At 49.5% G+C, this 12,850-nt stretch overlaps 1 protein-coding gene across 1 annotated transcript in view; it reads left to right on the top strand.

The window, feature by feature from the left end:
- The window catches only part of LOC119383538 (thromboxane-A synthase), a 44,509-nt gene that overhangs the window by 19,118 nt on the left and 12,541 nt on the right, over nt 1–12,850 (top strand). The window contains exons 9-10 of the mRNA XM_037651748.2: nt 352–442; nt 650–758. Of these exons, the coding sequence (XP_037507676.1) occupies nt 352–442; nt 650–758 (200 nt within the window). The remainder of the gene's footprint in view (nt 1–351; nt 443–649; nt 759–12,850) is intronic.

The following is a 12,850-nucleotide window of genomic DNA, read 5'->3' as shown; positions in this document are numbered from 1 at the left end:
GTCAAGCACTTGAAGGCAGCGTCTAAATAAACATACATGATTATCGCGAATAATTTCCACATTTATAACGCGATTTCATTCTCTTAAGTCACACTGTCGTCTTTAGTCAGAACGATGACGTTTAGGCAAATGCGCGTACTGGCCATCGTTTTCGTGCTGGCTGAGCCGTCACATCTGAAGCTTTTATGTACACTAGTTACGCACTTCTCTCCAGCAGCTTTAGTGCGGTACTGCGCGGTGAAATATGTGAGGTGGACTCCCGCGTTAACACCATTTTACGACGCACACTTAGTGGACTAGTGACATCACAGGTTCACAGTCAGGCCCGGTCGTTCTCTTCTTCGCATACAGCGGCCTCGCCAACCGCCCTCGCGTACTCCAACAAGACTGTCCTGGACGATGACGACATCACGCAGAACGCCTTCCTCGTCCTCGTCGCTGGGTGAGTGTCGCAGGCATCGCATATCATAGCAGGTACATACTTTAGGTCAACTTTATCGCGCATTTCACGAGTTAATATTCCAGTTAATGAAGATTACGATTCATCTGCCCAAGTTGAATGTATACGTAAAGCCGCGTATGCGAGAGTGAACCAGTTAACCTTCCTTATCACTTCTCCGGCTTCGCCTCTCTTTTTGCTCCTTATCAGGTACGAGACAACCAGTAACACGCTCACGCTCGTCTCTCACATGCTGATCAACCACCCCGACGTGCAAGAGAAGGTGCGACAGGAACTGCTCGCCGCGCTGGGAACGGACGTGAGTCATAGGCGTATAATCGCTGTTGTACAGTCGAGCGCGATATGTAGGTGATCGCACGAGCGTCGACCGACCTAGCGTCCCAGGGGCTTAGTGGCACGTTTCGGAACTGTGAAAATCAAGATTACGCATTCTTCTCTCCATCGTTGGCTGTTCCATGCTACGCCAGTCGCCCCTACGACGAACTCTACACCATTTATCTCTATTTTAAGCGTTCCATTCGTTGCGATCAAGTGTCTTTTTCGTTGGTTCTTATCTCCGCGGACGATAACAAAATTTCTGGGAATGATTCGGTAACGCTTGTGCTTGGCACTGCTTCGTTTGAGCGGCTTGCTAAGTTGAACGAAATATATCGCGTTGTCATACAAAAAAAAATGAAATGAAAATGTGCCTTCCTCAGGCGGTAGTGATCGCACCTTAAGAAACAGTAAAAAGAGTGAGTGAAGCATGCCTGATACCTCCCTCTCCTCGAAAGAGGATTCTGGGCCATGGCGCTGTTGTAGTTCTTGGTCGACGCTCGCGCGATAACCTTCATATTGCGCTTGACTGTACTGTTTCTCGCGGCATGTGTTGACAACTGTGAAGGCTTCAGCATGCAACACTGTGATTCCCCGCCCCTTTCCTGTCTCTCGGATAGCTTTCGTCCATACTGCTGATCTTGCTTCGTAGATAAGGTATGCAGCAACCGCAATATAATATATTACATTTGAGCTAGCGATAAGACAGCCACCCATTCTTGTTTTCTGTGAGTACGAGGGCGTGTGAATTGTCGAAGCTCTTTACGAGTTCAGCCTCCCCCCCCCCCCCCCCCCAAATCCTCTTCATTTGAAGGATCTAACAATCCGGCGTGCAATACCACATACGTGATAAACGAGCACAGTCACGTCGAAGGCTCGAAGAAGTACATTTTTTCCCAATGCCCGGCCTCGCGATCGGTCATCGCGTGACCGCTGTGTTGATCCATCTGCTGCCGCTTATTATCGGGACCGTACATCAAGTGTCTCCTTCCGTCGCATGGGCCCGCACTTAGAGGGACACTAGAGGCAAACAACAATTTGTTCTGGGGGGAAAGGTCAGTGCTTAAGAATGACTAAAGCGTCAGCGTTAGGCACAGGAGCGGTTTAGTAATCGAGAAATTGAGGCAAATGTAGGACACGATTTGCGCCACCAGCGGGACATCCTGGAGCCCGATGACGAACGTTCCCAGTACAGTTATTCATTAGTACTCAAGCTAATCATGATCAAATGTACATTGCACTGCATTACAAACGGAATAAAATGCAGCTTGTGAATTGGTTTGATTCACGGGGAAAAAAATTAATTCCTGCCGTTTCCGCGGAGAACAACACGCGTAGTCCGAAGATTCCGTTTTCACAAGGCTGTGCTGCGCTGCCGCGGTCGTGTCTCAGCGGTAGTTTCATTATAGCGCAATAAATCGCGGCGCCGGTTGTCGGGAAGTAACGGGCGGGCAAGGCAAATGCTACGTCACAAGGCCTTCCGAGGTGGGCGGTTTGAATTGCGCTAATGGTGCCTGGACCACTAAAACGTTATTGTTTTTCAAACTAAGCATTTCCTTCGCACGAAACAAGCACAACTAGGTTTCTGGAACGCTGTTTCAACAATGCACGTCGACTTAATATTTGTCTTTAGTGTCCTTTTAATGTTGTAGTACACACTCGATGGACTTTGGTGGTAAAGTTGGAAAGAAACGGAGTAGCTGGGAGGTTAAAGAGAATAGGTGCTGAACAAACATATAACGCGCTCGCAACCTACTAGGATAGCAGACATGCAGCGCTGTCAAAGTATGTCGAGCAGCTTTTTATAGCACTCACGAAGGACAAGAATGTCTTAAGGGTAGATAACCCTAGGTGGTTAATTTAATGTAGAGCCCTTAACTACACATGTGCACCCCGTAACTAAGAACACTGAAGCGTGCTACTGACTGGGGGCGCAGCCATCGTTGTATAGTCGTCGTCGGGGTATCGTATAGGTGTCGCCTTGCCGTTATCGTCACACACAATTGGTCGCTTTACGCTAGAGTTACTGTATATGCTACCTTTAGGTAGCAGAGTTGCGCATAGGTCCGGCTAGCAACCACAGCTATGCGGTGAAGTCGCACTCCGTTTTTGCAGGTGACATGCCTACATGCCTACCGTGCCGCTCATTAACCTGCCTGGCGTGTCGAAGACCGGCGATAAACAGTGGATGTCGATGACTAGTGCTAATTCAGTTCGCTGCAGCAGCAGCGTCGAGAAATTCAAAAATTGGTCCGAGCGTCAGCTTCTCCGCAATGCATGGTTGCGAGCGGCGTTTGGACGGGAGATGCGCAACTCTGCTACATAAAGGTTGCACATACACTAACTCTGCTTTACGCTAGAGTTACTTTATATGCTACTTTTAGGTAGCAGAGTTGCGCATCTGTCTTCCAACGCCGCTAGCAACCATGAATTGCGGAGAAGCTGCCGCTTGGGCCAATTTTTTTTATTTCTCGACGCCGCCGCTGCAGCGAACTGAATTAACACTAGCCATCGACAGCCAATGTTTATCGCCGGTCGTCGACACGCCAGACAGGTTAATCGGCGACACGGTAGGCATGTCGCCTGCAAAAACGAAGTGCAACTTCACCGCATAGCTGTGGTTGCTAGCCGGACCTATGCGCTACTCTGCTACCTAAAGGTAGCATATACAGTGACTCTACTTTACGCCAGAGCCATATATACCCTTCGGGAGAGTTTGGCGATTGTTTCATCTCGCCGCTCTCCGAGCTCCGCCCCAGCACCGCCCTCTTCTCGTGACGTAAACACTCTCTCCACTCTCTCCTCGCCGGCGGCGGCGGGCGGCAGTGGCGACAGCGCGGCGCGGAGTCCGGCGCTGCCGCGACGGAGAGACGCCGGCCCATGTGCGCCGGCCCGCCGCACTTGCACGATCCCTGAGGAGCGCGCGTAGGTTACGAAGCTCTTGTGCGAAGCCGCGCGTATTCATGGCGACTGCTCCTCACATTCAAGCGTGAATTCATTGCGTGCGACTGGCTGCTGTTGCGCGGTTGGCTGTTCAAACAGCAGAGCGCAGGGTTTCCGCCTTTTTAGGCTTCCGAAGGAAAATAAGCGACGACGCCTTTGGATCAGAAACATCAGACGCAGCAAATGGACCCCGACCGACTGCTCCGTGCTATGCGAGATACGTACTTGAGTACTTAGCTTGAATATTGCTTGTATTATAAACAGTGTACCATTAACACAAACTTATTATTTGTTGTGCAATGGGGCCGTTTCAGGCGCACAAACTTTAAAAATAGTCTTGTCACGCTGAAAAAAAAGGAGTTTTATGGTTCGCGTTTCGATCGCTTGGGCAGATAGAAATTTTGCAGCGATCACGCTATAAGTCTTCAAAATTGGCTAGCGCGAAAAAGGACAAGGACTGAGAAGGAACACTGATGTACAGGACAGGCGCTACTCGCAACTAAACTTTATTCAGAAACGTCTTCCTACATATATACACAGTAGAGCACTGCACGGGCCGTAATTCTCGGCCCGGGCCCGGCCCGGGCCCGGAACTCGTTCAAATTTACCCGCCCGAACCCGGCCCGGTGACTCAAAATGATACCCGTGCCCGGCCCGAACCCGAGAAAAAATTTCGCCTACCCGGCCCGGCCCGGCCCGACCACAGATCAGGCCCGACTGAGGCCCGACCGAGTAATCTAGGTGGTGTTGCCCGAACATGGAATCGACAGCAAGGTTTTTGAAGTGGCAAATATCTACGCCTTGTTGGCGCATGTTTCGCTAACAATTATACTTTACCATACGGTAATTTCTGGTAAAAAGGGGCTCACGGTGCAAACAGTTGAGGGGACATATTGGATAGAATGATTGTTTGTTCGGCAGTTGTATACCGTACCCATTTTTTCTGCAAATACACTGGGGATCATGAAGGGCGTTTTGTAGCAGACATTGTAGCAACGAAAGTGATTTGCAGCACGAGTTCACTTTCGATAGGGAGCGCAATAACAACAAAGGATGGATTGATGGATGGATAAACTTTATTATGTTCCATCGGAACGCGCTCTAGCACGTTGCGGGCCGCTCCGACATCGGAACAGAAAGACCAAGCCTCTCTGCTGCGTCGCAGGCCCGTTGGACTGCCCATATAGCTGTTCTAGCGCGGAGCTGGTAATAGAAGCCTCCCATTTGGACCGCGTGATGACTTCGCCGCCACGTAACACGGAGCACCGCGAGAGCATGTGTTCTAGATTAGCTTGGCAGAGAACAAAACGCTCACTTCACTTTGTTTTTATTGCACTCTATAGACTATTGAAATTTATAGCACACTCTAACCACAAAGCCAATCGTGCACCCTTCTCGATATGTACCACCTGTTTTCACCATTGTAGCGCCTTGCCACAGCAAGAGAAACAGAAGGAAAAAAAACCAAATTTGGGACCGTTGTTGCAAATACACTAATCTAGGTAAAGGTATGGAACCGCGTGCACCACGTGTATGCGTATAAGCAGCCGAATGGAAGAAAAAAACTATTTATCATCTATAAACCTCCTCTTTGAGGGCTTCTTCTTGCAATTTTCAGCAGTGTATGTTATGCACGGTTTGCACCGTGCTCGTTTTTTTTTCATATTATAATGGCTTATGCCTTCCCAGTGATGTTGTACCGGTAGAAGGTGGCCATTGGACTACGCGGTTAGGACTGGCAGGAAGTGGACGAAGCGATTTCGATATATTTTCGGGGTTCGTTCGAGTTTGGTAATAAAGGCGCGACTAAGCTTCTCGAAGCTAACTCATTAGATGCATATGGTTCGAGGTAAACGGACATCACCCAGCACGAAATCTGTCATTGTCCTTTTTCAAGCCAGATATTCTGTCAAGCGAATATACTTCACCCCACGCCTTGTTTATTGGATCTATTCTGTTCCTGCTGTTACGAGATGCACCAGGGTCTCGTCGGTAGCATGACACGAGGGCCAAAGGACTGGGCTGGGAAGATCCAGGCAGTGGCAAGGCAAAAGGTAGCCAACGAAAAAAGACGTTTAATACATGACGAGGACAAAACACACACAACGCTTGTGGAAGAAGCAGCTCACGATGCTCGATGCGCCGGCCTTTTATAAGCCCTCAGACGCTAAGAGGAGGAGGGCGCAGCTCTGCTGTTCGGACGCGTCCGGCGTCTCCGAGGAATGCGTCCAGTGTCTCTGAGAGGGACGCCAGCAAGGAAGAGCGCACTGCACAGGGGTCGCGCGTTCTGCACCTTAATGCAGCTCGGTTCTTAGGCACTTGCCCAGGTAGTCGTGCTCGGGGTCCAGCCTGCGGGAGCCTTTACGGTGGTGGGTCGTAGCGCGATCGTAACAGCTTCTCCGCCGGGGTATCGTTGTCCCGATGGACAAGGGTCAGCAACCACTGTCCAGAGGGATACTTTGCGGAAATCTGAAGTGCGCGTTGCTGGCGACGCTTGGACTCGCTGTCGTTCGCGGCACAATTGTCGTCCTGGAAAGTGCACCGCGATAAGGACACACAGCAACACCCATTACACACACCGCTGTATGGATGGCTTCCTTTTGGTGCGTCGGTTGTGAAAACTCAAAACAGTTCTGGCCTTGTTGTACGTATTCAGAAGTGCGATCTTGATGGTGGCTTCACTAGAAGTACCTCGGTGAAAGCAACCCGCAAGCGCCAGACAATTCACCCAAAGACCTACCAGGCTCAGTTTAAAACAATCAATAATGTTGGCAGGCGACAGGAACAAAAATCCAATGCCCAACGCATTAGCCAGTACCTCAATTCTCAAAGTGAAAGGAATACATTTTTTAAACAAATAATTACATTTTGCAAAACACTGCAGACGCGAGCTTGCAATACATTCAGGCACACTTGTTGTTATTCGAAGCAGGCACTTAAGCCCTCTGCATTACCGCTCATTTTTCTTTTTTTTTTTTTCGCCGTAGACGACGTCTCGCCTTTCTCGATATTGCCGGAACAAAATGCCATTGCTCTTTGGGACAGCCACATTTTTCCATGGTAGCTTGCCCTTGCGCCTCCGGAAACGCGGCATCTGTTCTAGCAACGGTTCTAGCGTCTAGATCGGCAACGCTTTCTGGAGTTGGGCCATCCGCGTTCGGCTGTGGCGCCTCGCATGCGTCTATCAAGGCAGGCGGATCATAGTCCGGCTGCCTAGAAAGATTTCGTGCTTTTGAGCGGGTAAGCGGGCAAACCTCCCCCTGTTCAAAACAAGTTCCCATTTTCCTCAGAAACATTTCTGATTTATTCGAAAATAAGTAGGAATACTGTGGCGGGAGTCTGGCCGAAACCGCAGCTTCAGTAGTAAACGTTCCAAAGAGCCCCTCGATACGGACGCGCGCCAGTGGAAGACAAACGCTGTGCTCCTGCACCACCTGTCGTATCCATGCACACTCGCCAGTGAAGTCCTTGGCGCTGACATAAGATGGATGAACGACATCCATGGTGGCTGCGGAATCTCTAAGTACCCTGCAGCGCTTTCCGTTCACCGTGCACTCTTTCATGAACGGCTTAAGTAGCTCTAAGTTCTCATCGTCGGCACTGACATACGAGAATACAAGACTCTGATTTCGGCAACCTGAGGCAAGGTGCCCCGGTTGAAGGCACTTATAGCATGTTATCGGCTTCTGCGCTTCAAACGGCTTGTTCTTCTTGTCTTTAAATGTAGCTTCAGGCAACGTCTGCTCAATTTCCTTCTCTGGATCTGGGCCTTTCGCGTTACCGTTGCGTCTGAAAAGCTTTGGGGATCCATTCTCCGCACCTTGCTTCGGAAACGCGTCGAGCGTCCGCCCTTCACTTTGCTGCGATGCATGACGCGACGCGTATTCCTCCGCGAGCTCGGCCGCTTTTTCAACTGTGGTCACGTCGGGCCTGTCGAGGATCCATAAACGCATTCGGTCAGGAATTGTGTTGTAAAACTGCTCTAGGCACAGGCACTCGACAACCTTCGCCATGTCTCCGTAAACTTCCGCGCTTCTTAGCCATTCAACGAAGTTGAGCTTTAAGTTGTATCCGAACTCAACGTACGACTCGTTTTTCAACTTGGTGGCTTTTCGAAAGCGCTGCCGAAACGCTTCTGGAGACAGGCGGTATTTCTTAAGAAGGCTGGATTTTACAGTATCGTAGTCCTCATACTGCTCTGCGCTAAGTCTCCCCATAGCGTCCGCTACCTGGCACGGCAAAACGGTTAACAGGCGCTGTGGCCATGACCCCTTAGAGAACTTCATTCTTTGGCAAGTCCGTTCAAAGTTCACGAGAAACATTCCGATGTCCTCTCCTACTTGGAAAGGCTGCAGTAAATCCTTCATACTAAAATTTTCTCGCGCTTCTGCGACTGGCAGGTGCGCTTCGACGCTAGCCGCCTTCGCGTTCTGCAGTTCCAGCTCTAAACGCTTTAATTCGAGCTCAAGCAATAGTCTCTCTTTCTCATCAGCACGCCTCTTTTCATCGTTTGCCTGACGCTCTTTCTCATCAGCCCGGCTCTTCTCTTCGTTTGCCTGGCGCTCTTTGACAATTTCCCAACATTCTAGAAGCTCGCTGTCGTCTGCTTCCAAGGCAAGCAAAGCCTGAATGATTTGCGGCTTCCGCATGGCGTTTCCCGCTTCCACTCCCAATTCTGCGCATAGCAACAACAATTCAGGCTTGCGTAGAGAATTGAGATCCATGACCAGCTCAGACACTGAACCTTTCTCCCTATCTTTTCTTTATCAGCTACCGCCAAGTGCGATAACGCAAAGGGACTCAGTACTGATAAAGACAGCCTGCCAGCTTCAACCTTCAAAGCTATTCTTAAAAGCCTGGCACATCTTCAAGAGGGAAAAGTCCGACACTCACTTGACTGCAGTCACGGGCTTCGGTGCGATGTCCACGGTTCAGTTGGCACAAGTTGCAAGGTCCACTGCAATCCCACCTCTGCCATCCAGTTGTTACGAGATGCACCAGGGTCTCGTCGGTAGCATGACACGAGGGCCAAAGGACTGGGCTGGGAAGATCCAGGCAGTGGCAAGGCAAAAGGTAGCCAACGAAAAAAGACGTTTAATACATGACGAGGACAAAACACACACAACGCTTGTGGAAGAAGCAGCTCACGATGCTCGATGCGCCGGCCTTTTATAAGCCCTCAGACGCTAAGAGGAGGAGGGCGCAGCTCTGCTGTTCGGACGCGTCCGGCGTCTCCGAGGAATGCGTCCAGTGTCTCTGAGAGGGACGCCAGCAAGGAAGAGCGCACTGCACAGGGGTCGCGCGTTCTGCCCCTTAATGCAGCTCGGTTCTTAGGCACTTGCCCAGGTAGTCGTGCTCGGGGTCCAGCCTGCGGGAGCCTTTACGGTGGTGGGTCGTAGCGCGATCGTAACACTGCACATTCCAACGCTGTTGCGGCAGTATCATGTAGCTCTCGCACTATCATAGCGCACTATACAGGGCCTCAAACACGCGGCTCGCGGACCTCTCGCTAGCGGCCCGCCGCCCGCACATGACTGCCTTGATCCCATTTTTTTTCTTCATAACTATGTTCTTGAGATACACAGGCATCACAGATCGAAACGATATTTTTCGTGAGGCGCCCCCTACGGTCACAGTGTGTTGATACATAACCGTGAAACAAGACCTATATTTCAGAATCGGCGTCCAGATTTTAGTCATTATGGGTGATACGAAATTACTGGTTCCCCAGACGTGAAAGAGAGAAGTCCGTCAATACTAAAGGCGAACTGCTGCGCCGGCCACGTGCACGTGCCCTCGATGTCCCTCGGTTTCCTCTTCTTCGATAGAGCCTGGCACGCTCCAAGCTGCTCCGTTCCGCACTATTTTGCAACAATTGGCATCGATATGTTGTGGGACTCCTGCCGTCAAATCCCCGTCAGAAATGATCCCGTATATGAGATATGCGAAAGGTCTGCTGTGAAATGACGGTAGCTTTAAAACCTGTTCCCCGTCCCACGCTCCTACCTTCGTCATTGCCCTAGCCCTTGCGGGAGTAAATTTTCGTGAATGCGGCCCGTTAGCTGAGGTGAGTTTGAGACCCCTGATATGGCGGAACAAGACGAAAGCTCAGACATTAACAATGTGGCCACAAAAAGCAGGTTGTGCATGTCCATCTCGCGCCACATGACCACTGGGAGCCGTCACAGAGTGACAGAAAAAGAATGTGTCTTTAGAGGGATTCTATGTGCAGAGGGATTCTATGTGCACGGAGAGAGACTCCGTGCAGTCCTTTCGTTTTAGAGGGGGGCTCTAACTTTCAAGAACGTTTCCCCGCTTTGTAGCTCTGTGATCGCTCTTGCGATGACATCTCATAAGTATAATTTTATTATATTACATTTATTACTGCGATTACAGAGTAACATTTGGGAAATAAAATAATAACGAAAGCAAATAAAGCACGGAATAGCGAGACGTTACATATAAGCGACTGGTCTATTTACCTTTAGCTCGCCCGTTTCAGATAAATCAAGTAGCTGATATGGAAGAAGAAAAACCAGTTCAGTACTTATCCCTCATAAAACTTCTCCAAAGAGCTTACCCCACATAGAAAAAGCATTTTTTCGAGATAAAATGTGGGGCTTATATGTATGCACAAAACAATTTTTCTATTGTCAGTAAATTACTCTTTTACCAATCCAAAAGCACCACGCTCGCCGCGACAAGACTCTTGGTAAGAGAGAAAACTCGCAGGAAAATGCAAGTAACGACGCCAACTTGAAATTCACGCACCAAACGCCGCGACGTCATAGATTCTGACGGCATCTACTGGGCCCTACGTAGCTTATAGTGGGTAAAAATGAAGTACATTGACCTCTGAGGGGCCTTAACAGAATTGATATACCAAGTTTCTGGAAATTTCGTTGAGCCAAGGTCCCCAAAATACGACGAATACACTTTAAAATCCATGACATCACGTGCGGAGATTTCAGCGTGAAATTTCAAAGTGGAACTTTGACCTTGATTTTCTCCTTTATTAATAAAGGCATTAACGGTGAAATTAATGACGTTCGGGTTCTCAGAGTACACTTTATCGGTCTAAACCGATTCAGTGCTTCACTTTAGTGACCCTTTAAGAACGGAGCAAAGTCCAAGCCCGGCCCGACCCGAGCCCGCCACCTCAAACCCGGGCCCGGCCCTAAGCCCGGAGCTTCAGGCCCGAGCCCGGCCCGGGCCCGCCGTGAAAGCTACTTTACCCGGCCCGGCCCGGCCCACGGGCCGGGCCGGGCCCGGGTTTTCGGGTAGGCCCGAGCCCGTGCAGTGCTCTAATACACAGCCGAGTGGCGCGCGCAGGCGCAATGCACATGACAGTCGACATGCTAATCAGGACCGGGATACCAAAACATATTCGCATTACAACCAAGTGTCTAAGAACAGTCTTTCCTTACTGCGCAGAACAACAGAAGTGTCACTGATACATTCACGGTCTTTCTTTTTAATATGATAAGCCTCCATTAGTTCTCTGGCCAGCGCATTCCCACTTCTGCCCAGAATTCGAATGCTAGACAGCACTGGCTCACAGGCACAGGTCCTACAATGCGTAGGCAGATGAAAAGTCAAATTATTCTTAACAGAGCGCTCGTGTTCCCGTGCTCGATCGTTGACGCAACGACCAGTTTGTCCGATATAAACCTTGCCACAAGTGAGTGGGATTTCGTACACGACGCCTACGGCGCATGTGACGTAGGGCCGGACGTGCTTTTTTCCGCACGTCGGTTTTTTAAGTGGTCCCGAAATGCGAGGGCATAGCCCAGCCAGTTTATGCGGCGCTGAAAAAACTATAGGTACATTGTACCTATTTGCCACATTTTTTAAATTGTGTGCCACTTTGTGCACATACGGCACCACTTCCGGCCTTTTTTCTGCACGAGCAGAGCCAGGCCTCTTCTTCCCCTTCAGTTTCTGAAGGAGGGTTTCGGACACAGCAGTCAAGTTCGAGCAGGGGAACCCAGCCGCCTGTAGGCGCTCAATCTGGCTATTAAAACTATCCTGAGCCAAGTGAACGCAGGACTTTGCCAGCACCGATTCAAGGCATTGTGAGGCAATAGCTCGTTTTACAACCTTACTATGAGCAGAATCAAAGGGTAAAAGCTCTTTTTGGGCTCGCGGAGAGTACTTCCAGCAAATATGCTGCCCCCTTAAAAGCATATTAAGATCTAAAAATTGCAAGGTGTCATTGTTAGGAAGTTCATGGGTGAAGGTTAAGCCCTTCCCATGTCGTCTAAACAGGTTTAAAATATCATCAACAGCACTAGTATTCGTCTGGAAGGGATTAGTGCTTAAAATCACGAGAAAGTCGTCTACATATCTAAATATTCGTAGAACTTTCTCGCTGTCCAATAGGTTATTCAAGACGCGGTCAATAGCAGCTAAAAAAATATTGCAGAGCACTGGGGCAACACATGAACCAATACAAATTCCCTTTCGCTGGATGAACGTCTCGCTGTCAGAAGCAACATAAGTTGAGGATAGATAGTACTCTAGTAAGTTCATAAAATTATCGACCGAGATACCGGTAGAATTTTGAAGATTATGAACCAACTAGCCCAACAACGTATACTCTTACGCTATAAGTGTCAAGCGTAATGTTTCGCGTTTACATAATATATCGCGCGTTCTGAGCACGAGCTTGGGATGTTACCGTGACGTTGTGAGGGGAAGATTCATTTCGATATCGCAGGTTAGTGCCGCCGCGCGTTAGCTGCGGCGGTTACCTGGCATGTGTTGTACGTTATGTGGTCTGCGTTTCTGTGGCTGTCAGCCTATGGTGTCATTTACCGCTGTGTTGCCGCTTGTGTACTTGCTACCACTTTCACGTTTAATTCGCGCATGTAAATTAATCTGCGCCTCTCTGCTAAGCGAATGCGCCTTGCGCTTTTTAGTCATGCACGTATAGTGCACGATGTTTGTGCTCGTGCAGGAAGCTCTTCCACTATAGCAAGGGGCCCTTATGTGCTCGATGAAATTTCGTGATTAGGGAGTATAAAGCGCAAAGAAGTTGAGCAGAAAAATGATTTTGTAAAGTAAACCAACAGGACTGAGATAACTGATATTTATTCTCCAACCAAAGTTACGAAGACACGTAAAAACCCG

This window comes from Rhipicephalus sanguineus, chromosome 2 (assembly GCF_013339695.2).
Source record: "Rhipicephalus sanguineus isolate Rsan-2018 chromosome 2, BIME_Rsan_1.4, whole genome shotgun sequence".
Lineage (NCBI taxonomy): Eukaryota > Metazoa > Arthropoda > Arachnida > Ixodida > Ixodidae > Rhipicephalus > Rhipicephalus sanguineus.
This window is presented reverse-complemented; position numbering and strand designations above follow the sequence as displayed.